General features: G+C 40.4%; 1 protein-coding gene and 1 non-coding gene across 5 annotated transcripts in view; both read right to left on the minus strand.

Annotated features, from left to right (window-relative positions):
* SLIT3 (slit guidance ligand 3) overlaps positions 1-26,757 on the minus strand; it is a 473,826-nt gene that overhangs the window by 96,087 nt on the left and 350,982 nt on the right. For all 4 annotated transcript variants that reach the window (XM_030284150.4, XM_030284149.4, XM_002189997.7 and 1 more), the window contains 6 exons: positions 20,486-20,636; positions 19,270-19,344; positions 11,761-11,904; positions 9,196-9,339; positions 3,519-3,682; positions 1,258-1,390 (listed from right to left, as the gene is read on the minus strand). In XM_030284150.4, the coding sequence (XP_030140010.4) occupies positions 1,258-1,390; positions 3,519-3,682; positions 9,196-9,339; positions 11,761-11,904; positions 19,270-19,344; positions 20,486-20,636 (811 nt within the window). The remainder of the gene's footprint in view (positions 1-1,257; positions 1,391-3,518; positions 3,683-9,195; positions 9,340-11,760; positions 11,905-19,269; positions 19,345-20,485; positions 20,637-26,757) is intronic.
* Positions 24,740-24,870, minus strand: MIR218-2 (microRNA mir-218-2). The gene has a single exon (NR_049039.1). It is a non-coding gene; the product is annotated as a microRNA mir-218-2 (primary transcript).

Here is a 26,757-nt window from a genome sequence, read left to right on the forward strand (position 1 = left end):
TCCTATGAACTCAAACTGCTCACTTCCAGGCTATTGCCTCATTTGCCAAGAAATGGTTAAGAAATATAGCAGTTTTTAAGAATGTGAGATTAATTTTACTCTTTTTGTGAAAGCTATGTCATCAGGGTATCAGACAGTATCAGTAAAACTCAATATGCAAAATTTAAACATAAAAATTCCTCAGTGTGGCAGTGGAAATCAAAGTAACATCTGTGATATCTTACTGCTGGCAAGTTACATTTGAATGCAATGAAACCTGACCAAAAGCAGAGCAGAGATGACCTTGCAGACTTTGTAACACTGATGGCAATATATAAAGGAATCCAGGCCAGGAATTGCCTTTTAATTCAATTCACTATTAACCATGCCCTGGTCAACAGTGTTCCAAGGATGCATCAATTAATGCAAAGTTTCCATGCTGAGTTACCCCAGGCACTTCCAGTACCCTCATTCACCAACAAAGCCTTGTACTTCTCTACAGCACTGGTAAAAACAGTGTGAGCCCCACTCTCCCCCCGTGAAGGGAGTAAAAATAATAGTAGGTACTAGAAAATAGCAGAACCAGATTTTAGTTCATTATAAAATTCATCAAACATACCAACTCAACCAATTATTTTCACATAGAAATGCTGATGAGATTGTAACAAGTTTCAGTAATGACTCACCTGGGATAGATTTGAATAAGGGCCTAAAGGGGAAAACTCAGTATTTCTACTGCCAACTGCTTAAGCCAAGCAGTCCTATGAAAAGACAACTAGAAAGATGGTTCTAAACTAGGATGAATTTACTTTGCAATATAATCTAATTATCTGTTATTTTGGTCATTTCATGAGGTTTGGAGAAAAGAATTCCTTGTTTCCACTACCAGCTTCCTTTCTTTTCCTTTTTTAATCTCCTCAGAGGATAATTAGCTCACAACTGCGTAAGTCAGGAACATAGTTTCATCATCCCTTCAAACTGCCTGTTGTGAGCTTGGGCTCTCACAGAAGCACTGCAGGATTATTTGATACTAATAAATGCATTTGTTCCTACACCCAGAATTAATGGGTACAAGGGAGGATAAACTCTGTTCCCATTACAGAGCGATTTATTCAGTCAAGGGACAAATAAGAATAAGAATAATGGTCAGAATGTACCAGAAGCACCAGAGCACAGATGACTAAAGTCAAAGGCAAACCCCCCACGGACCCACAAAGCCTCACTAGGATGCAGTTTGATGAATTTCTTGAGGGAGGGGATAGGTAAAAGGTAACTTACAGCTCAGTCACGTCCTTGGGAATCCCCTTGGGCAGCATCCGCAGCCCTTTGTTGCTGCAGCGAACCACGGAGTCCATGCAGGTACACTGGGAAGGACAAGGAGGGGAAAGCAAGCAGCTGCTCTCATCATTACCTGCACAGGGACAGAGGCAGAGGGTGAGGAAATCATTCCAGCCCAAGGCACCCGCTCTGAAGATAACTGGTGACAAGGACTAGGGAGGAGCACCCTGAATCCAGGGTAACCACCACAGCATTTTACACTAGAGCCAACATCTTGGATCATCCTGCCCTCATGCAAGTTCTTTAGGAAACATGAATACTGCATAAACTGTGCAGAAATATTTCAATTTTTTTTCCTAAGGAAAATATACATAGTAATTCTGCAAATTATAGTGCAATCCAGTGCATGAGTCCCAAATCCTCCTCCCATCCATATTATGCCAGCTGAAATGGAGAACTCGACCAGCACATTGCTCTTAAATTAATCTAGAGAGATGATATTCACTATCTACTCTTATTTTGGAAGACTTTTTAAAAATTCAGCTTTTAGATGTTTATTTTTTACTTTTCAAAGTCAGCCTGGCACTTTGTTTATGATCTGAATTGTAAAGCCTCATTGTTTTCAACAATGATAATCAGGCAAACAAAAATCTGAAGCAGCACACTTCCAACTGCTGGCAATCCATCTGTGCACACTTAAAAATATCAACTTTCTCCAAAAATGGTTTCAAAGGTCCATAAACAGCAGATTAAATCTTGTAATTGAAGAACAATAGGGTTTCTGCAGTAGAAACCAACGCTTTGAAGCTAAGAACATTAAAGCATGGATTTTCCCCAAAAGCAACAGGCTTTTCAAAACATAAGGCACATGCCTGCTGCAGGATCACGATGTATGTGAAAGGAAACACTTAGTGGCACATTCTGGGGATGACAGGAGGGGAAGCACACAACTGTGTGTGAGCACAGGCAGCCCAAGCTGAGACCCAGAGCCCCCAGCCTGCTCTTTGCTTCTAACTGATGCAAGGATTAATTGAGACAGATCTGGTTCTTTCTTCTCGCTGCTGGAAGCACCCATGAGCATCGAGATTAAAGGAAAAGACTGGAAGTCCTGGTACAAGATAACAGAATTACCCCTGACTGTATGGGTAGGAACTCTTTCCATTCAGAGGGCTGGGGAGGCACCACCAGACTACACAACAGAGAAAATTTTTTTTCTTTTCTTCCCCACTGAGTTTAATGACTGGAAACAAAATTCAAAGTCCTTCATAAACCTGCAGAAAGAGCATGTTTTTTCAGCATATTTAATTTTTCCCTTGTGCTCTGTGTTTCACACCCTGCCACCACCTACTTTCCATTTGCCTCAACTCCAAGTCACTGCCTGACAGAGAAAGCTCCCAACTGTGGAATGACATTTCGTGCACCAGGATTCTTCTTTTCTCCCAAGTGTCGAATGTCAATCTGTGGACCAGGATTTTGGTTGGTTTGGGGGCTTTTTTCTCTCAAATTAAAAGTGAATTATTCTTTTATGACTAAGCTTGGGTCTCTTGAGCTCTGAGCTCCAGAACCTGGGCCTGCTGCCAGATTGCTTGACTAGGACAGGAATTAATTTTTACTCTAAGTAGGGAACTTCTATCACTCTTATTGTCTCTTTAGAGGTATGACTAACTGCATCTCCATCCTCTCTGGTCTCAACAAGCTGGAAGTCAAGTTAGCAGGGCATTCATCAAGCAATGTTCTCCTTACTAGTTTCTCTAAAGTCTGCTCGATCAGAAGACAAAAACTACCTGGAGAATGAAAGAAATGTCAGGGTATTTTCTTTTAAACCCACATAGACCAAACAAAACATGAAGCATCACTGAGTCATTTCAAATAATGTCTAAGGATTTTTTTATTTCTCTGTATTCACCTTTTACTGGTGACCCTGAACAGTATCCAAATCTAAGAGAATTTCCAAGAAAGCATGACTCCCACTGGTTTCAGAGTGTTAAGTATGAGTAAGGAAGGCCCAGAATTACACCAGCATTAGACAAAGCAGAGCACTTGTCTACAATAAATTCATTCTTATATTTAGGTGTAGATAGCAGAAATTCAGAAACTGGAAATCAAGATTAAAAATATATCACTGATAGGGAGCAATGATCTTCAGCTCTAGGTGGCTGCCTTTTCCACCACCAAAACAAATGTTTATGAGCAGCACTGCTTGCTAGGGAGGAGCCTTCTCAACACTACCACAAGTGCCAAATCAAACTGGATTTCCTTACCATCACAGGTGAAGTCCTGGACATCTACATCTTGGATTGGAATATCCTTTAAGAAAAAGGGCTTCAAGCAGCGTGGATTTCCACTGACAATTCTCTTCTTCCTCAGCCATTTCCCCAGCCAGGCCAAATGGCAGTTACAATTAAAGGAGTTAGCCAGCAAATTACTGAAAGGGAACAAAACATGATTCCATTACACGTGAGAATACAGAAATACTGAAATAACTGCAGAAAGATGAGGGGCTCCAAGTCCAGGCTCTTTCCTGTGCTCCTGTGAGATCTCTCCTCCATCTTGTAGATCTGGAAAGTTCTATGCAGGTTTTATATTAGGGACTAATATATGGGATTAAAATTAACATATGTATAGTTATGCATATATAGACATATGTTTATAAACCAAAGTACTTAAAATTATGATTTAAACATACTTACATCATTACCAGGGCTGGATTTATTGTGGAATTCAACCCAAGCTCCAGCTCACACCCAAGCCTAAACTCACCTCACAAACTGCACCCACATGTGCATGATCTTCACCATGACCATGTACCTGCCCCAGCACTCCCATGCCCTCCCTTTGCCTCTGTCCCAGCCCACACAAACCAGAGCCAGCAGGGAGCCACGGGCAAGCTGAATTTGAGATTCCTATTGAAACAGCAAGGACAGTGCTATGTTTGTACATATATACATAGATAAAGCAGCACTGTGATCTTGAGCCACTTATGAAGTTTTCTCAGGTCTGAATACCTGTAGTGAAAAACATCTGCTCTGCTGCCTTTGTGGGGTCTGCTTCAAATCTTGCTCCAGCTCCTGAAATATCTTCCCTCCAGAGATGCAGCCCAGGCATGGTGCTGTGGTGTGCAGTCCCCTAAGCAATCATCTGACACCTCCACGAGAGGGATGGAGCCCCAACACAGCCTGGCTCAGCAGCTCTTTCCTAACTAAACTTCAGAGGAGGCTGAGATCTCTGGTACAAAGTGAGAGCTGTCTGTGTTATGTACAGACACAGGGAGAATCAGCAGCCTCAGTCTGAGGCTCACGAAAGAAGAACAAGCTGTCAGGGTCTGTGCGTGGAAAATGGAATATCTAAACTAATATTGATGGAATAGTCACATCATGTATGAATGTGTCCAAGAGCTGGTATTTTGGTAGCACAGAAAGAAATACAATAATGAAATGTCTTTAAATCATAGCATATCTTTTAAGACAAGAAATGTGAAGGCAAGAAACAGGCACTTAAGTACAGGTGTAGTAGCTGAAGTAGCTTTTAAGCCTTCACTTTCAAGATGCATTCACAAACCTAAATAGGCATTCAAAATCACATCAGGATTTCAGCCAAACAATTCCTTCAGAAAACAATAGTACTGAAGACAAAAACATGTGGCACAAGTGAGGTGGGGCAGTTAGAAAGCAAACCCAAAGCAACTTCTAAATTCTGTAGGTTTTAGGCCAAAATCACACAGCCACAATATGATTTACAGCTGCTCTCAGCACTGCAGCACAGCCTACTTCAATCACTGCTCTGCCCTGCAGCTCTGGGGTTAATCCCATGTGGATTTAACACAGGTTTATGGACATTGTGGAGAAAGGAGAACTAGGGGGAGCAGAAAACTCAGCATAATTTTATAAAAATACTCCACCTGCTTCACACTAAGATTCAAACGCTGCAGAAAGGTGAGAAAACCAACAGGTTACACAAGAGCTTTCAAACAGAAGGTGCAAAAAAGCACTGAAAGCAATACTCTAATTCTAGCTGCTTTCCTTCTGAATTATTTTCCATTTTCTTTAATCCATAATGGGACCACATGCAGGATGCTTTGTATATTTTCCACACTGATACACTTTGGCACGAGCAGAGTGCCTGAACCAAATGTCTAAACCGCCGACGCCGAGCGAGCCAGTGCTTCAAAGGCCATTTGTTCCACTGATGGAAGAGAGTGAGATCATATTCACAGAACTGCTTCCACCACACAAAACCTCAGAATTAAATAATCTACAACTGGGAACAAACAGCAGGTGTGTATAATCAGGTTTCTGGAAAACCAGCAGCTCTGGAGGTAAAGGACATTTTGCACATCTAGAGGGCATCTTACCAAGACATATCAAAAACTTTCACAAGCATTCCATCTATAAAATGCTCCATACCAAAAAAAAGTAATTATCCCTGTCTAGAGAGGAGAGATTGTTTTGATTTAATGTAACTATCCACAAACCCTCCTTTTCTTCTTAGCAAAGAAAGGTTAATATGATGTAAAATTTTGGACTCTTTAGTTTAGAAGTTGGATTATGCTTTTTCTTAGGGAATAAGAAAGAAATATGTTGTTACAGATAAAATTAACAAATAAACAAATATCCCATTTAGAAAGTCAAATCACTCCAGGCAAAAAAAAAAGGACAAATTTATCTTGTCAGTAATTCCACACGTCCTTCTGCCACTTTAGCAACATCTAGATTTTATCCTTTTCCATCTGCAGAGCAGGGATTTTTAGCTTTAATGCAGTATCAAGTTCACACATGTCCCTACATACATGTTCTTTCCATGGCAAAACTGTGATGCAACTTTTGATAGAAATGTAAGATGAAGTCTCTCCTTAAACTATCACATGGATAAAAAGATTTCCTACTTGACATGAAATAGAATTGAAAGTCTGGAAAGGCTAATTACATGTCAAAGCCTTACTGAGGAAACTGACTATTCAAGTGGCGTTCTCAAATCAGAAACAATAATGTTGGGCAGAAAAATTGATGTGAAAACTCATCATTAATAATCAGAGTTCCTACACATACAATAGTGATTTACCCACTCAGATAGAAATACAGCAATCAAACTTTTAGCAGAGATTTTTTACTAACATTAAATTCAGAAGTGTTTACTCAAGGACATAGACATATTTTAAAAATCAAGGGGAAATAGAAGTCTTGAGGAATGAAATATGCATATCCTACTACAAGTACCTCTTCAAAATTACAAAGAAGTCATAGAATATTAACTATTTAAATAGATTCTAGTGACCTGTTAGAAAAACATGCTGGAACACATCTGGATGTTCTTGAAATTAGATAGGAAATATATTCTGGAATTCAGGTTCAGTTTATACAAGAAGAGCTATATGTCATTCTGGCATTAGCTTCATGCAGGTATTTGAATAATAATCCATAGAAAAGCAGTTCTGCCTGCAAATATCTCTACAAGGACTAAAAAACGTGACTGAATTCTCTGTGTGAAGAAGTGCAAGTGCACTTCAAATTAAGATGCTACAGTACCTAGTTTGAACAACAACAAAATAAAAATTGCTATTTTTTCTACAAAATAGATGTTCTTCCTCTATTGAAAATCATTATATAGGGTATAATTTTCAGAGCTATCCATGTTCTGAAAATATCAACAAGACTGACTCACGAAGTGTAAGAACAAAAGAAGCAATGTTCTTTAGTGCTTAAATATGCCAATATAAAAATGGAAATGGAACACTGCATGAATTTTTGTCTCCCATTGAAGGATGTAAAAGTAAGGCATTACAATAGCCGATTAGCTCCCCAAGTGTGGGCTGGACAGGGAAAACAGTCACACCATCTAACTTCAGTGGTTTTTGTCATCCAATAAATCCACCTATAACAGAGTGCTGCCTTGAAATGAACAAAACTGCATTCTGCATTTATATGGCAGAAATCACCATGGCCTCAACCCAGGGACTAAAGAAGTCAAAGCACACCTTTTCTGCCCGTAGATCAAACACAGAATGAAAATGTGTCAAAGAACAAACTCCTCCACCAAGACACAGCAAGGAACCAACAGGATTATAAATGGGTGCCAAAGAAATGCATTCTTGTGGGAATCCAGAGCATCCCTCTGGCTGCCCTGGCAGGTCTGGGACCCTGGCAGGGGTCAGGAACCCCCCTGGACAGAGCCCCCAGAGACACTGTCTGTGATCTCTGTCCATGGAAAAGAGTTTTCAATCTTACAGGATGAATTACAAGCTCGGAGTGTTTGATATAAGTAATAATTAAGTGTGGCACAGGTGCAAAAGTAGAATGTTAGAATTCTAGATTAGGGGTCCAAAGGGGACAAGATGGAGGAAATTGGGTGTGCCTTGTCCTTTTTCTCCTTCTTCATGCCCTCCATGTTTCACTGTCGTGTTGGCATTTTTCTGTTGGTTTAGGCTGGGGACACACTGTCCAACGTAGGTGACAGATATTGGCACGTTATTGTAAATCCAGCACAGGTAGTTTCTGGTATTTAATGTTTGTAACATCCCACTGAGGGCAGAGCCCCACACGCTGCCCTGCAGGACAGAGCTGCGGCAGGGAAGCAGAACATGTTAGAGATAAACAGAATAAACAGCCTTGAAACCAGCACAGACTTCTTCTTCGGCGGCGGGGCTGAAAGACAGAGACTTTCTATAATCTCGGAATCATTTAAATACCACAGATTACGCATTCTAGTCAGCAGCAGCTTTAATTGCTCTTGCTAGAAAGTGCTATTTTTTACAAAATATGAGAAGGACAATTCTATGAAAGCAAGGCAGGGGCTTCACAGACTGATTCAGAGTCCCTGTACAAAGGGAGCCACGAGGGAAGCACAGAGACAACAGGAAGAGCAGGCAGGCACTGCCCGCACCAGGGACAACAAGCTTCCAGCAAGTGCCACTTGCTTTGACCAGAGACTTGAAAACAGTCAATAAAAAGAATCTGCTTGTGTTTCTCTCTTTGTCCATCAATTTCAAGGAGATTCTTGGGACTACACAATGTAAAAGGAAAGAAAATTCTGTGCTCCTTATGCTGCACGGAGCTAATGCCAAAATGATAACTGATTTGCTGGTGAAAAGTTGCCACAGCAAAGAGAAAGTGTCAGCAACAAAACTGCTGAGATTCAACACTTCCTTCTTTGCCCAAACATGATGAAGAATGTTTTCCAATCCTGAAATGCAATAGGATTGAGAGTTTATTTTGACTGGACAATTAGGCTGTATTTTCAAGACAGACAATTTCCATTAACAGCAGCACCAGGGTCCCCTCTCACAGCTGGGAACAAAAGGCAGACTTTCTTTCCATATTTATCAGTCTGTACTTTATTAAAATGGACACTAAAAAAACATTTAAAAGTATTTAAGAAGCATGGGAAATATTTCAAAGAATTACTGAGAAGTGTAAGAGAATTAAAATAAAACTTAGGCTGGGATTTTCAAAATCACATTCGGTAAGACTTGACTATTTTGTCTTCTTCAGATGCTCTGAAAATCTAAGAATTAGCTAGTAGACTTTTGATGTATAGCTAATTTAACTGAAATCCAAGAAAGCTGTTCTTACAAAATCAGATGCTACTGACGCTAAAACAGCTTCAGGGAGCTGAGTGTTTGATAAGCTACACTCTTTGAATCTGCAGAAATTGTTTTACATGACCTTCTCCTGCACGCTGCACTGGGCTCTGACACAGCAAAACACAGCCATCCTGCCTGAGGCTGGCAACCTCCAAGTGTTTTCAGCTACTCCAGCTGAAACTATTCAATTAAAAAAAAAAAAAAAATCACACCTTGTATCCTCCAAACCTGTGATTTCAGTAGGATGGAGTTTTCTTTCCCTAGATGAGGTTTTCCATTTAAACTGAAACATTGTCTTTTTTACAAGGAAAGCACAGAAGGACAGCACCATGACATGTTCATCCCATAAAAAGATAACTTACATTGTAGACAAAGAAACCAGTGTGCTGAAGGCTCCAGGGGTGATGGTGCTGATGTGATTGTCATACAGAGACAGGAGCCTCACTGAGCTCAGGCCAGCAAAGGTGTCGTTGTTTATGCAGCTGATGGAGTTGCTCCTCAGCATCCTACAAGGATTAAAACAGGGAATTAGGAACCACTGGGAAGGGCTATAATTTCAGGATGGGAGGTGCTTTGCCAAGGGTATCAAGAGATGCTTTGGAAATCATTCCATTTTTACTGATTGCTGAAATAGAACACAGCTAGAGGAGGGTCAGATTCACATAAACATGGTCTTGTGAATTTAAAATGCATCTCTTCCACTCTACATTAGAGGCTGATGGGAGCTGCACATCTGAAAGCAATATGCAATTAAAATTATTACTAGTGACAAACCTGAAATAAAAACTAAAGGCTCAATTTAATAAATATCTGAGAGTAAGCTGAGATGTATTTCAGAGATCATTTGAAAAAGACTGCCAGAAGTGTGTGACAATAACAATACTGGCTGCATTACTTCTGTTCATATCCTGGATATTTTTTGTAATCCACACTGCAAAAGTATGGAAAGAAACAGCATCCTCATTAAAAATCAAGGAATACCTTAGGAAAGATTTCCAGACCTGGCACAGGCTCTGGAATGTCATTATCATCATTAATTGTGAAGACAAAACCCAGTAATCATTCTATAAAATGGTCTTTGCTTGGTACTTGTACCAGATGAATCAGTGCTGTGTTTGGGAAGATACATCTCTCTGAGTTGTTATGGTAACAATGAACTCGACAATAAAGGCCAATTAATCTGAAAGACTGGAGGATCTTGTTTCACTCCATTGCAAAAAAGGCTCATGTGTATTTGTTAGACTGCATGCCAATCAATATCTGGGTCTGTAAACATCACTGCACTGTTGTGATATTCCTACTTAGGTGAAAAATCATTCAGTAATTAAAGCACACTACCAAAGATCCACAAAATACATGCAGCTCCTGCTGCTGCTGCGGTGAATTGATCCTCCAAACCGAGGAGGGTTAACTCCTGCGTATCAAATTCATGCAATGGAAATTCAGACTCCCTTAGGAGTTTGAATTTAAATCTCAGATCGGTATCTGCTAGCTGGGCATTGAAATGCTACATCAATGCTACCTGAAAATCACCAGGGATAGTTTAGATGTGGCTGGGAAAACAGTGACAGTGTCATCACAGACATTGCCTGTTTGAGGCTAAACACCAAGCTGCTTTTGCATCACTGGTCTCTGTGCAGTTACCACCAGAGGCACCATGGTCTCTAATTTTGGGATTGCAGCTGGGGTGAAACTGTGTCAGGAAAGACCCACAGGGCACAGAGACACACCTTTGCCAGGTCAAGAGCACAAACTCTAAAATGAGCAGGTAGTAAATGAGAGAATAAAGCCTTTAGTGGCTTAGCAGCAGCAGGAAAAATTTCTCCTGCCCTGTATGGAATGTACCAGGCAGCAGAACTGCAAGATGGGATGGATGAATTTGAATGCCAAGATATCCTGCACAGAGATTTCTTACATTGCAGGAACATGCAGTCTTTTAAAAGCTGGACCATGACCCTGACAAATGCAGCCCCTTTGCAAAAGATTACTCTTTTAATGCTGAAAGAAAGTCAATTAATGGATAGCAATGTATGTCCCTCAAGCCAAACCTTTTGGTTTCATATCAGGGTTCACCATGCACTGTGTGCCCTTCCTGAAAGAAAACTTAGACTCACAAATCCTCATATCATGCTGTGTATATTTAGACTGCTTTATCAGCTGGGGGAAATGTAGGTCAGGTCAGCAGGATAGCTTGAATGTTAAGCATCTTTTTATTAAAAAATGCTGAATTTTGTTTAGAAGCACTGCCACAGGCTACTTTACAGTATAAAAAATAATTTAATATCTATGGGCAGTATTTTCAAATCCCTTAGTAAAGTGCATACATTAAATTGAAGAACAGATGGCTGTAACTACAAAAAATGTTAATGGAACAGCAAAAGTTCCATATTTGTCATTACAGAACAAAGTCTTTGAAATGAAACTTGAATTTCTTTTTACACTTGAGTAAGGACTGTAATTGTGTCATGATACCTTGCAACATAAGTAGTATTTTTTCCTCATGTATATATTGCAGATTTTAATTGTATTTTGATTCCTAGAGTCTATTTCTTGACAGCCACACCTAGTCAAGTGCTTTATTTCTACAGCATAGCTCCAATTTGGGTGGAGGAACAGTGGGAGGATGGACAAAGAGACAGCAAACATGTTCCTACACCTCTTGTTTCTACAATAATAAAATAATAAAAGCACTAAATGACTGAAAGTGAACAAATTTGACACACGACAGGTTGCCCATCATGTCAGTCCTGTGAAATTCTGTCCACTTTACAGAAACAGCACATAAATCTCAAACCTGCCCAGGACTAGCAATAGATTGAAACGCTCAAGGCCCAGCAGTAGTGCTGGCTGTGTAATAACAGATATTTCAGCAGTAGCCCTGGCTGTGTAATAACAGATATTTCAGCAGAGGCAGGGCTGTCACTTACAGGGTCTTCAGCCCCGTGAGGCCCCTGAACATGCGGCCGTGCACGGACTCCAGCTGGTTCTCTGTCAGGATCAGCTCCTGCACGCCCGAGGCTCCGTCGAACGCGCCCTCCCGGATCTCCTTGATCTTGTTGTTGCTCAGATTTCTGGAAGGACACACCCAGGGACAATAAGAAAATCAGTAGTATTTTATTCCAAACATCACACTGGAGGGAGGGAGGGAGATAGGAAGAATTTGTTCCTTTTAGTGGTCATCTAGAGAAACCTATCTATTCATTCAGCAAGGAGAGCATCCAGAAATTCAAAGGTGTTCCTACTGTTCTCGCAAATAGCTCCCTTGTACTCACCAAAACCACAATTATTTCAGCTATATCAAGATAATTTAAATTAATTAACTACCAGCTTTTAACACCTCATGTAGTTCTTTCTTATCCATGTCTCTGGAAACAGTAAGTGGGAGTTTCCAGCATCTGATTCATGTCCATGAAGTTATGGACAATGCTTGTGTGTGGGTGCTCATCTGTAAAGAGTCAGTTAATGTTACTGCCATTGAAATGGTGTCACTAATTGAAATATAGACCATTATTTATTCACTGTACCATGTATCTGATACCAGCTTCAGTATGTGCACTTAAATAAAAACCACCACTCCAAATGAAACAAGTATCCCTTAATTGTCAATTCACAGCCACTGCAATTCACAGCATTATTTTCTAAATATTTACTCTGCCTTTACAGTCTCAAGATGTTTGCTTATAGATCCATATTAGAAAACTTCGATCTACAAAGTCAAACGAAGTTCTCCTGAAATGCAAAATTAATCTTTTGAATATTTCATATTTGCGAAAACCCCCATGAACAGACAATTTCTGAATGATAAAAGTGCCATCAGAGAGGCATAAAAATAAATGGCATTTAATTATTTAAAACATTTATATAGAAGGTCTTAAGCACATTAAAACTTTGAGCCTGAGTCCTTCAAATAGCTCCCATGATGTCCTGTATAGATTATGAAGAATAATTCTATTTGTTGAGGTCTATGACAGGAAACATTGGTCTTTGTTTTACTATCTACACCAAAAAGGAGAAAGTACAATATATATTCTTGCTCCCAAGAAGATGCTAAATTCCAACACCATTACTCATGCAGAATAGCACATTATTCCAGGAATTTTCCCAGTACAGACACAGCATGAGTAAAAGTTTCAAAATCCAATTCCAGGTGATACAAAACAAATGACCAGGTATCAGATTAACACCTGGGCTACTCTGCTCAGAAGAGCTGGCAATCTTACTGGGATAAAAGTTGACAGAAGACATGGAAAGAGGACAGCTTGGCCTCAGATAGAAATAATGTGGGTCTTGCTCTTTTCAGAAGTCATCACTTAATAAAAAAAAAAAAAAAAAAAAAGAGCCTTGGAAATATGTTTCATGTGGGAAACTGGAGTACACTGGTTTATGTCTGCTGAACAACTGTCAGAGAATGGGCCCTACAGCATGTGGCCCATCACCTCTTGTGCTTTCTTGTGATCAGAAAGAATAGGAGCACGCCAGCAATCGGCCAAAAATAACATAAAAACATCTAGAAATACTTACACACAGATTTCTCTTTCCAGAAGTTTAGTGCTTTGTGCTAACGCTCACATGAAGAGTTTATGTTCAGTGTCAAAGCAAGTCAAGGGAGGATATTCTGACATATGCATTTAATTCTGGGGCTCAGCTATTTCTCTAGTGGAAATGTTTATAGCTCAGCATCTCTTTTGAATGCTGGCATAAATAAATGCTCCCAAAGATGCCCCTTCTGGTAAAGATCATGCCATGATGCATATTTGCACAGAATAAGTAAGCAAATGTTTGTGGTGAGAAGGGAGGGTGAGTTACTATAACAAAGACTTTGCAGATTGCAAACTGACCTATATTTGTAGTTATAAAATTTTATTAGTTACTTTTGACCATATAAAAGATATTTAGGTACATGTATTAAAACATGGGGGTAATTTTAATGATCTATTAGATACTAAAGGAAGAAAAGAGCAAATACTGGAGACAAAAGCTGGCCCCCATCTGCAAAGGAATCGGCACCTTTATACAGCGCTAACATCTGAATTTTAATTGCTGCCAAAGGACTTCAGCAGATAGGCAACTCTGCTCATTTGAGTTAATAATACCTGATCTTTTCAGCAAGACAGAATTACCCATAAATATGCCAGCAGTCTCAGAAGAAGCCAATTATAAATTCCTTTCCCATGCAAAAGATTTGAAAATCCAGAATTATGTTGAAATCAAAGTTGCAAGGCAGAGAAAAGAGCAGCTCTGCCATAATAAATAGGTAAATATGTTACAGTCCTGAAATCCTGTCTGGAGTATTGTCAGAGCAGATGTTCTGCCAACCTGGATTTTTTTACTTGTCTTCCTAAATGAGAGTTTCCCATATCAGAATGCAACAAAAAATAAGTGGTAGATGACAACATTCAGTCACCAAGGAAAAAAGAAAAAAGTTTCTTCCTAAATGCTGAACAGCTAGAGTAATAAACATGACAAATTACATACTCTTCAGTCTAGAGTTACCAGGAAAAATAATCAGCTGGTATAAAGCTTAAAAAATGAAAGCACTGTAACCTTTTGCCTGGTCTGCAACTCTGAGACCTCTAACTCCATCCTTCCCAGCTCTAAAAGATTATTCTATATGTGATCATCACACTTGACAAGGAATTCTTTTATCAGAAAAACCTACTGACAGTTTATAGCAAACTCCCACTACAGAAAAACTCCATTCTCTTGCAACACCGAGCTTCTACCAGGAATTCTTTAAGTACTGGAAGACAGTAGAAAAGAAACTGAGTTTTGAGACTCCTATGCCCTCTGGCAGGACCCAAATGGGAGCCAGCCTGACATCAGCCTGGTAACTCCTGAAGGCTTATTCCATAAGGACTTCCTGATTTACCCTGGTGATAACATTTAATCCTATTTCCAGACTTTTATTTTGGGCAAGGGGTCAAAATAAATTTTCAGAAAGCCTGGGCCTGCTTTATGGGGGGTTGTGAATAGGAAATTAAGAGATCAAGAAGCTATCAAGGTGACATTGTTCACACAGCTCACTTTTCAGTCACATTTTATTTACTTCATGGCTGAAGTTTATAATAATATTATTTCTGTTGATCTCATAACTGCAAGAGCAAGCTGGATTCTATTCAGACTTAACAGAAGCCTTCACCCTGCTGTACCTGCTGGGGCAATGTCAGCATTCCAGCTCCCCTCTGCTGAGTTACTGACACACCTTCCCATCTGGAAAACCCCTGAGCCCAGCCCAGCCATGAGGGATCTGCTTGGTCTCACCTCCAGCCCTGCAGTTTTATCATAAAACCAGCCTGTTCTGAGTGGGGCTTCCCTAGAATATTTCTGTCTGCTGGAGATGTGCTTGGAATCTAAGCACATGTGAGGAGGAAAAGCTCAATGCTGCTGCATTCATCTGGAGGATGCTGAGAGGGTTTTACAGCCTTTACCAATAGTCTGGCTGGGTTTGATGGTGTCTTCAGGAGCTGCATGGCACTGAAATATTAAATGCTCCAGACAGACAGTGAATTGCACCCAGTGACACTCCTGCACCCATCCAGCAGAGCAGACTGATGGCTCCCTGTAAAAACCACACTGAGCCCAAATGCCACAAAGCACAAGGGACTCCTCAACCCCATTTCCAGAAAATAAAGTCTGTTTCTGTGTAACAAGTGACAGATGACTGCAACCTCATTTGCCATGGCAAAATTCATGCTTAGGGGAAGGAACAACAGGTAACAGCTGTTTGCAAGGGCACAAACTGCTGCTGCCTCTCCCAGAAACCTGAGATCCTGGTTTTGAAACTGACCTCTAGTCCACAAACTTTATCATGATTCAATAATATTTCACATGTAAAATGTTCAGATCCTGCTCTGACACTCCATACAGTTCAATTTAGCAGAAATACTTACTGCCAAATTAAGCCTCCAAAGGCAATTACACGCTGGAGGTGGGTTGGCAGTACCAGCTATTGGCAAGACAGCCTGACATTTCTTATAATAAAGACCATATTATATGTTCACTTTGTAACTTTGGCAAGACTTAACTGAATGAACTGTTAGATGACCCTTTCAGGTTTTGAGGTAAACATTTTTCATTACTCTTGTTCTCAAGAGAAGAGGTCAGTCCCCTTTCTCCCCAGCAGTGCATGAAGTATGGCAGTTCACCTTTTTATTTTGAATGTGAGCTCATTGCTGATTTCTTTCCCTACAGAAACAGCTGCTGGAACTTCAGTGGGAATGGCCACTGAATTGCTGTAGTCACAGGGGAGTGGGCAAGCTCTAGAGATGGCATCTGGGGGCTACAGCCTCTGCCTGTGGGTCCGTATCCCATTTCAGCAAGCAAGGGTATCTCTGTGCTCCCTCTGAGTCTGATACCTGGGGGGGGTTTGGACACTGAACCTGTCATGGCCAGGAGACCCCTCCAGGCTCCCTCTCCATGGGAGTCCCCAGGCACTGGAAGGTTTTTTCTCTGATTAACAACTGAGGTACTGCCAGGGAGTGGTGGGGCTCTCAGCTCTTGCTTCATGCTGAATTTGGGAGTTGCTGCAAGAAGTGAACTGCTCCCTTCCACAAAAGTCAAAACTTCACCTCTGTGAACAGGGAGGTCTCCCCTCTCCCTGCCTGCCATGAGACCTTCATGTGTTGATTGAGAAGATCTCCCACTGGAAACATAAGAGGCAGCAGCTTCCAGCTCCCATGGCTGGAGGGCAGAAGGTCCTGGAGCCTTTTTAGGATACCCCCATATATGTGATTTTGCAGATAATTATTTAAGTTTATTTTTTTTAAAGGCACATTCAGATATGTTAACCTTTTAAAAACCAGCAGGGTAATCTTAGCTATTTAATTCCTAAGTAAAATGTGGCATCACATTACATTATGTATCTCTGACCTTTAGATTTCTATATCAAGAATTCCATTTTGTTTTGCATTAAAATGTATTCAATCCTAGGCTGACACATCATAAAATAAGGTTCAGCTTTGGAGGACTATTTACAGACAAATTACAGCACAACAGCTAATTACATATTAGAGGTGGGGTTGGTGCTACCACCTATTGCAAAGGTGGTCTGACATCCCTTTTTTCCCCATCATTTTGACTCTTTCTGGAGTTCTGCTGGAGCTTTACCAGCCACAGTGGAACTATGGCTCTCTGAAATGAAGTTTATTTTCCAAGTTCCTTGGCTGGATCTGTCAGCAGGCCTAAACTCAAGTGAAAGACAACCAGAGGACAAGCATTCAAATACCCTTCAGATATCCATACTACAGATATTCACATTCATTTCAGAAAAAAAGAGTATTTCAGAGAAAAAATAAAGAAAAAAACTATATGATTTAGGCTAATGCCCTGCCACTGCAAAGCTCTGAGCTGTTTTCCTAAGCCCAGGAAGCAATTCAATTTCCAGACAGAATCCTCCACCTGCTGTTTGCCTTTAACACTTAAGCAGACAAGGAATACATGATGAGACAGAGTCAATACTGTCAATCAAATAATAGTTTGGTTTCTTGTCTCCTATACACACTTAAAAATGGGGATTTGATCAATGTTCTTCCACTCTGATTTAACAGCAGCAGTGAGCCCCAGGGCAGACCCTGTGCCTGACACTCCTGCCACACAGAGCTGCTGCTTTAGGACCATGAGCAGCAGCAATCCCACCCGAGGCACTCCCCACATTTCCCTTCTTGCTTGGTGGAGAGGGGCCTTTCATTAGACAAAGGCTATTATTATTATTATTTTATTCCTAGTAAAGGTCAAATAATAACTGGAAGGAAAGGGGTGTTTGTTTGCTTTTTGCTTCCTGGTAACCCCTTCTTTCCAGAAAATGGAAAAACAGGAAAAGAAGTTCAATCTGGCTTTTTAGGGATCAGGCCACAGAGTAAAGTTGTGGTTGAAATGTTGGTCTAGTCATATGAAAACTGTTTCCAGAAAATCCCTTTACTTAAAATGGAGAAACTTCTTTAGAGCATCAGGTAGAACAAAAGAAATGAGCTCAGCTACAAGGATTTTCTAAAGAGCCTCTGCTTGGAGGCTGCCACTAAAACCCAGCAAGAGACACTTTGTAGGGTGCAGATTCTTTTTGCCATGAGTTTGACCTGCTCCTGCACAGCTCTGATCTCAGTAGCTACCAAGGACAGATAAAAGAATCTTTTGTTTCACATGAAACAAATTCTTAAAAATACTCTCACAACGGCTTCATGCTGGATTTATACCCAAATAGAGCCCCTGTCAAGGCGTCCCTCCCTCTGAGTGATAGATGAGGACAGGAGAGACAGCACTGTACTTCTCTACAGTAAGTTTTAAATAAAAACAAATTATTCCAATTTTCAAAACATAAATCCTGAAGGTTTGATGAGGACAGATGCTTTCTAGTTTGTGTACACACTTATAGAGCATGCATTTTTCATTCCTGTTTACTATCTACTTACACAGGGAACAGAGCACTTAACAATGTCAACATCATTTTCTGAGTGCACTGTAGCTACAAATTATTGATCATTCATAAAACATGAAGCAAATGTTTGTGATTAGTTCCCCAAGCCTGTCAGGCTGTACTACTTACACAAATACAGCCCCACCCCAGGCCTGCAGTGCTGCATCTGAAACTCTTGCAGAAATAAAAAGAGTCCCACTCTTTGGAGCTGCCTCCAAAGCCCCTGAGATGTCACAGGGATTCAAATGGCCAGGAAGCTCCAGATGGCAGAAACCACGTGAAATGAATGCAGAACAAATTGCCTGGTTTGGTTGGGTTCCCTAAATTAGCTTGATCCAGACAATAAAACCTTACTAAAGGCAAACAGTTAAACGAGACATTAGCAATGGGTCCACAGGGTTAAAACTTTAAATAACTTCAGAAGGATCCATTTTGAAGACTATCAGCAGGTATCTGACATATTATTCTCTTTCCAAAACACTGCTCTTATTAAATATATACAATGCACTGAGCCAGGACTGTCAGCAGAATTATAGAGATATATTTGAATGACTGATCTATATGTTTGCTAATTTATTCTCCTCTCTAAACCAATAATGATCACCAGAAGCTGCCATTGTCTATATCTCATAATATTATTTTCCTTTGACTATCTGAAACAACCACACCACAGCTGGAGGCACAGAATACATTTGAGAGACAAAACCAAAATGCTAAATGTCATAGTCATCTCCAACAATAAGCATACAGTGGAATAAACTCTGGGACAGAATTCCTGTCAGTCTCTATGGGTGAAAGACTAAGAAATGTAGCCTTAAAAACCCACTGAAATGTCAGCCTAGGGGTCTTTGTCTGTCAGTGTGGTTTAACTGTGCCTGACCATCCAACAGGGAACTCCTTCAGTTTCATTAAACTCACATTAAAAAAGTGATTTCTACTACTGCAGTACTCGACTATAAAAAACTCATCCCTCCCTCCTTCCTTCCAATCAAGGCTGCATGTATTCCAACAAGCAACTCAGACTTACATTTTCCTGAGGTTGGGCAATTTCTTGAAGAGTCCAACAGCTTCCAAAACAGAAATATCATTGTCATTCAGACGCCTGAGTGGAAGAAACAAAATTATATTTAATACTTCACAGATGTCTGCAGATACATCCCTGTGACATTCAGGGCTGCCACACAGAGAACCATGACCTTTGTTAAGCAAAGCTCTCTCTGTCATCTCCCCCAGACTCCTACAGGTAAAAGAGTTTTGCTTTGAAGGAAAAGAGACATAGAGAACTATCTATAGTGAAAGCTTAGCATGCCCTGAAGAGTGTAATGCCAAAGGACAGTGTCAGAGCCCCTTCATCTCCCAATGCATGGGATAAGGAATTATTGAGCTAATCTATTACACATAAACCTCCTGTGTGTGACTGAACCTCTGTGGTGCATTCTGCTACCCCAGACATGCAGATGGAGATGTGGTCCATGCAACCACAAGGGCTCTGATTTCAGGTCCTTCCCTATAAAAGTCTGCTGATCTTCAAAATGAATGTGGAGGCCACTGTCTTGGCAGGCTTGGGATGTAAAATTCATTCTCTGATTGCATATTTTCCATTTTGCTATGTAGAGTCTTTGCTGTGTTTCTGGATATCTCTTATATTTTTTCTTTACTTCAGATCAATAATTTTTATGAGGTTTTAAATAGAATAAGTACAATAAATACAACACTAACTTGAAAAAAGAAAATTCTGTTTTAAGGGGCTACTAATGCAAGAAAAGAACCAGAATCTTCAGTTGCTAAGCAATAAGAATGTTTTCTCATACTCAAATGTCTTGAAGTTACAATAGTTTAATAAAACCTATTCCACCCAAGTAGCAGGCAATGCTGAGATGGAATGAGCTCCTGCCACAGATCCACTCAAATGGTTAAAACCATTTCTTAAATAAAAATGACCAGGTGCAAAGGCAGAGGACTCCAGGGCAGACTGGACAGGAAGGACACAGCTTGGGCCTGGCCAGCATTGGAGGAGGACACAGGGCTGGTGCACGGGGCTGTGGCTCCTTTCTCACCCCACAGCTGGCATAAATGCTAAGGAAATGAGACTGGTGGTGCAACTCTGAAATGAAATTAGCTTTCCCATTTTCATACAGGGACAAAAGTAGGAGGTGCCTTTAATTATCTGAGTCCCTTTTACAGCCTTTAAAAATTAGAGAAGCCAACAAGTGCAGCTGAACATCCCTGCCAGAGGCACTCACAGATCGGTGGTGTACTCAGGGAGGTGGGTGGGCAGCCGGGTGAGCTTTTGGTTGGAGCAGTCCACGACTGTCCCCTCGCAGCGACACTTCTCGGGACACACAAGGTCCATGAAGCACTTCCCAGTGAATTTACTTCTGTAATCCTCTGACCCTGCAATAAAGGGAAAATATATTCCAGCAAACAGTTGTTGATAACTGCAGTGACCAGAGGTACCATGGAATCCATCCTCAGCATTGCCTCCTGTCATCCCCCAGCTCCTGAACACAGTTCTAATACTTGCCAAGGACTTGTGCTCAGCAATTTTTTAAATTACTCCCAAGACTTGTCCCTGGTTTTTCACTCTCCTCTTAACAGACTAATTCCTTGTCTAACAAGCCTACCTGTTAAGGTATTTTCCAGCAAAGTCACTTTTTTCCCATTTGGAATTTAGTCCAGCCACAAGGAAAAGGCATCTCATGAACGAATTCAAATGACAAAAGACTTTTAAAGACATCATTTAAAAGTCCCAAATGTTCAGCCCTCAGCTATTAGAGCTGTTTTTCAGAGCAATCTTTTATTAGACAACCTTGTCAACTTTCCAACAATTAGATATCTTTATTAACTATGTTAAACAAACAGCAAAGGAAAGTAATAGCAGTTTAAATCATTTTCATTTTAATTAAGGAAGGGGTAGAGCATACTTAGTGAGAAGCACTCCCTGATGTACCATTACACCGTGATTGCCAGACCTCTTTGACTGGGTTTTTGACCCATTCTAATGAAATGCTTTTCCAATTAGGCTCAGTGAACTAATCTGTCCTTTTCAGGTTTGCTTTTTCTCGTTTAATAGCAGCAGGTTGGAAACTCGATCTCAGTGTTTCAAGGAACCAGGAGGATTAATAAATGTGTATGTAAGCAAAGTGCTGCCAAACCCCCACCATGCAATTCCTGCCCACTCACTTTGTATTTCATAATGGAAGCACCAGAACCATTGCAGGAGCCCTGTGCAAGGCCCAGGGATTGTAATTACCAAGAATAATTTTTCAAGTTTTCCAAAATTTTAAAAGTTGATTACAAGGCTTTCTCAGAGAGAGGAGCTGAAAAAATGTTTTAAGAACTCAAAAACATCAACAAAAACTTAAACTTGAGCTGAAATTTACTTATGGAGACTTGATGACATTCATCACCTGCTTCCCCTTCCTGACTGATAAATACACCACTGCCCATTTTATGACCACATACCATTTTCTGAGAGAAAAAAGACATTTCCTAAATCCACTATTATTTTAATTTATGCTATGCATTATCTCCACAGGGTGATGCAGTGAAAACAAGCAATTCTACAGGCAATCTAAGACTTTGATCCTACAGCCACACTTTGGTATAGTTTTGTAATTCCAAGATGGATTACGGGAACACTGACATACAGATTTGTACCTTAGTACTTCAGTGGTGCTAAATACTCTGCTGGTTTTTGTGCTTATTATAAATTAAACATCTAAAGTGCAACTTCACTGACAGCACAGCACTTAAAGTATTAGGACCAGTGGGCATTTTAAAGCATCATAAAAATACAGTCTAATATTTTCCCCACACCATTATCAGTTAAATGCCTATCTTTTTAAAAAAAATCTAACATTTTATTTCCAATCCTAGATATTCCAAGCTGGGTAGTCAGAAAGTTTGGTTGTTTATGATTCCTTGGAAACAATACCAAAGTTATCAGAACCAGAGTTTATTAAAATTGCTACAATTACAGTATACATTGAATAACCCACCAACATTCAGTGATCAGAAAGTGTCTTGGAAATCTCCAGCTTAACCCTTGAAGAAGCACTACTAAGTTTCCTAGTAAAAGCTTTTGTTGAAAAAAATAATCACAAACAACATGAAGTTACATAAGGAAAATATTTATTAAGTAAAATTTTTAGTCTACTGATGGATACAAGATTCACCTTCCCATGGGAAAAAAGAGACGGGTGAGTGGAATTCTTTATGAAGGAGAAAAAACATTGTATAACATTGGAGGGTGAAAAAGAAATGTTTTGTTTTTCTCTCAAGCTTTCTGGTTGAACAAATAAAGAATTTTATCACACTTTGACTTGGCACCCACTCTCCTGATGGTGAGGCACACAACCTTCCACACTGCAGCAGCTCTAAGAAGTTGAGCTGGGCATCTGTCCACAGCTACCACCACTAAACAGGGGAAAGGCCTCTCAGCTCAGCAGGAGAGGAAGGGAGCAAACATCATCCTCACTCTCTTGGATAATTTTTCTTCTTTTTCTTTTTCTTTTTCTTTTTCTTTTTCTTTTTCTTTTTCTTTTTCTTTTTCTTTTTCTTTTTCTTTTTCTTTTTCTTTTTCTTTTTCTTTTTCTTTTTCTTTTTCTTTTTCTTTTTCTTCAGTTTAAACAAGAGTTACTCAGTTAATCACTGAGTCAAAAGTAATCAACAGCCTGTATGTGCTCAGCAAGTTACTGAGCCATCTCTTAGCTGGAGAGACAGCAGGAATCACCTGCCAAAGCCTAGATAAAATTTACTATTTGACCTGAGCCTTGAGATCACTTGGACAGGTGGCTGCTGTATTAAGATATTCCCATCTGGGATAGCAGTGTGAAGTGCAGCCATCTGCTTGCAGAGCTGTTTAAGCACATATATCCATTCCTCCTGACTGCCAGGCTCTGAGAGAACACAACAGGACTCAGGAAGCACAGCTCACCACCATGGGCACAAAATACTTCTTGTGCACTTTAAAATCATCCATGGAAAGCCACAGAGAAGAGATGCAGGACAGAACATGACCCATGAGTCTCTAGCAATTCCCCACATGAGGAAGAATTAAAGCTTGCTGTAAAACAAGTAGCCAAGGCAACAGCAAGGCCTGTGTGTAACTGAGGGCAGTTGTAGTTATTTGATTTGTTAGTTACTCTGATAACATTTTTATATCACAACCAATGTGACACTACTATCAGGTACTGTGATTTCTTATTATCATAAAACAAACACACCGTGTCATTTTACAGAACAGCAACACTTAGATAAAGAAACATCACATTTCCAAGTGCTCAAACGTTCTTTGTGCCTTTCTGATACCCACATGGAGAATCAGGCAACAGAGAGAAATACATTTTGTTCTCCTTTTTTAAAACATTGTTTAGAAAACCTGATTTCAGTTTTCAAAACTTAGCTTTGTCCAAAGGACTTAAAAGGAGCTCTGGAGGATCTGTTCTGCTACAAATCAGGCTGTCTAAAAAGTGACCTGACACATTAATTCTAGAAAATGATCCAGCTGCCTCAAATTTGGCACCAAAAATGTGACCTATGAGATCAGCTGGTCTCAAACTTGAATGAAAAACCCAGGAATATCAAACTTTCTTCATACAATCACAAGATCATATCTCTCACAGGGAATAATAAAGAAGCGCATTTTTTGGTCATAATTTCACATTGCTAGTGTTAATTTTTATCAGTAACTACAGATACAATCTAAGAATCCTGGGTGTCCTTCTTTTGACAGCTCCAGAATAGAGATGTGGCAAATTTGCAAGCCAAGGAAATATTTCAATGTAAGAAAACTTCTGTCTGAGACTCTCAAAGTCCTTTATGAATAGGTGTCATTATCTCTGTGCAGGGGGGGAGTTAGGCAGAAGTATTTTGAAGATCTTGCCTAAGCTGTCAAAGCTAAAATGGCCCATTTGGATTTGCTGACTCGGCTTTGCCCTCTGGAATTATTGGATAGTGGTGTTTCCAAACAGGTCATGTCAGCCGTGTCATTTTCAATAGAGGAAAAACAATGCTTTGTAGACTCTTCTGAAGTTTTTTGGTGGCTTTTTTTTTTTTTTTTTTTTTTTTGCATTATATTTGTTCACAATGCAACGCCAGCACACTAAGAGCAGATCCAAAGTTACACTGAGTGGCAGGTGTCTTGTTGCAGAAGTGGCATCCAAAGAGTATCTCAAGTAGAAGGATTCACTGGACAGCTCAAAGAGACAGATGCAGCTTAGATTATGCACAAGGTAAGGAGACAAAGTGATTTTTAATCTCTGTAGGTATGGCTAGAATCACCCTTGAATATTATCAACCAACAGAACGCCTGACTCCTTCATTGTGAGAGAAATTAAACAGATTAATTACTTAGAAATGGTTATTCTGCATGCAAGCCCTGTGGAAAGTCTGTGCAAACATCACTGTGGCTCCCTGGGAGCCTGGTTAGCAACACTTCACCAGTTCCACCGTGCGGAGAGGGACAGGGAAAGGGAATCTCTCACCTTTTGATGCTTCTGCCCCAGCAGAAGTATCCAGGCATGCCATGCTGCAGGGAGTATGCAGCCTTCCATGGTGCTTGACAGAACCATGTTCCATTTGTATTGTTCTACCACATGGTTAGATCAAGCACAAAGGAAAACCCCATGGACAGCCAGAGTCAGAGTTAGGCAGCGCCAAAGAGAGAGGAGCGTTCAGAGGAAGCAGCATGGAGAAGCACAAGCTGAAGGTTCACGGAGAGCTGCTCTCCACTCCACCCATGCAAAAAGGTGCTGGATACAAGAGGTCATCCTTTATGCTACTGCAGGAACACCCTGGAGCACAATTGGGGTTAGTGAACACAAACAGAGCCCGGGCGAGTTCAGAGACAGAGCGGGCACGACAGAAAACACGACCAGAGGAGTGCTCGCTGCTCCTTCCAGAGAGCACGTGCAGCTCCACCACACAGTGAATGCCCAATCTAAGCTGCTTGTTATTACTTACTCCCTCCTGGTGTCTCCTTTCAGTAAAAATGCCATTTAGGTTTGCTCCATTTATTTAAATGCAACCATAGAAATACCTCATCCATATTAATAACAGCAGATTCTGAGCTGATGGCCAAGCTCTGCCCTTAAAGGCTCCCCGAGTGCCCTTTGAGCCTGATTTCAGCTCCCTTCATGTTGGTGGCACTTACACTGACGATCTGGAATTGCCACTGCTTTTCTTTTCTTCTTTTTTTGGTTTCCTCTGCACTTTCCAGCAGAGTAGCACACACATGCTACTGCAGACACAGGCAGCATTTTGTTATTCTGCTTCTGAGCATATTTGTTGGGTTTTGTACATCATTCGCTGATGGAAGCCGAGCGCTCTCTCTTTCTGACATACTGAATTATTTCAAACAGTTTTGTTCTTGTAACTCATTCCTGCAACTTTGACATATAAAGCAGAACGTTCAGTTCAGGCTTGACTGCTCCCACTTGAATAAAGCTCTCACTGACTCCACTGTCTGCAGAGCTGTGTTAGTGGACAGTGATTCTGAAAGTCACACCTCAAACTCTCTTGCAGGATTCCCAGCTGAGAGAGGAGGTGGCTGTCCTCTGCAGCTGCTCACAGGGTTTTGCTGGACTTCAGTGAAGGTCAGTGCTTGTGCTTTTAAACACAAATCACTTTCCTTAGTAAGGGGTTTGCAGTGCCCAGAGAACAAAGTCAGCACCCAGCAGATTATTCATTACCTACATGGAGAACAAGGCAAGTGCCTGAGCAGAGATGACAGGTAATACAGCAGGGGTCTGTGCTCCCCACTTTGCCATGACCCAGCACTGGTATGCAGAAAAGGCAACACTGTGGGTTTGGTTCAGCAATGAAAGTAAGGCAATTTCATTTTGCAATCTAAGAAATAAAGAGAAATAAACTGAAGCAGTTTTTTAGGGGAACCTAACACAAATCTTCTATCTCCACAAGCTGCCAAACTAGCCAGACTCTGAATTGATAAAAACATTAGATTAATTTTCTTCTGTGACTCATGCAATGTGGCACAAAACCGCATTAATTTTCTTGCCTGATTAATTCAAAGTATGCATAACCCTGGAATCCACACCTCATTTACTTAGAAATTATATCTATAACTAGAATTCCTGCCAATAATTTTGTATGGCTCCAGTGAAGAAGGATGTAGAATCCTATGGCCTTATTCCTACACTGCTTTAATAAAACAGAAATTCTGGCTGGGGCTCTTCAAACAAATTAATCCACAGTACTCTGTTAAACAATGACAAGTAACAGTTCATATCTTCCAAATACTTTTATATTATATACTGATTTACAGTATTAAGTGGGATATCTGTAATAAACTCAGTAATTTCAGTGTCAATGAACTCTTTCAGTCCTGCTAGAAACAAATGCAGTCTGAGCTCTGCAAACACCTTCCTGAGAAACCCCATGAGAATATTTTCAACAAGTCTCTATTCCTTTGCTGCACTAATTAAACACCACTTACAATAACTGCCTAAACTAATCATCAACTGCAATGAACGAGAGGTACCAGCACACAAAG

This window comes from Taeniopygia guttata, chromosome 13 (genome assembly GCF_048771995.1).
Source record: "Taeniopygia guttata chromosome 13, bTaeGut7.mat, whole genome shotgun sequence".
Taxonomy (NCBI): Eukaryota; Metazoa; Chordata; class Aves; order Passeriformes; family Estrildidae; genus Taeniopygia; species Taeniopygia guttata.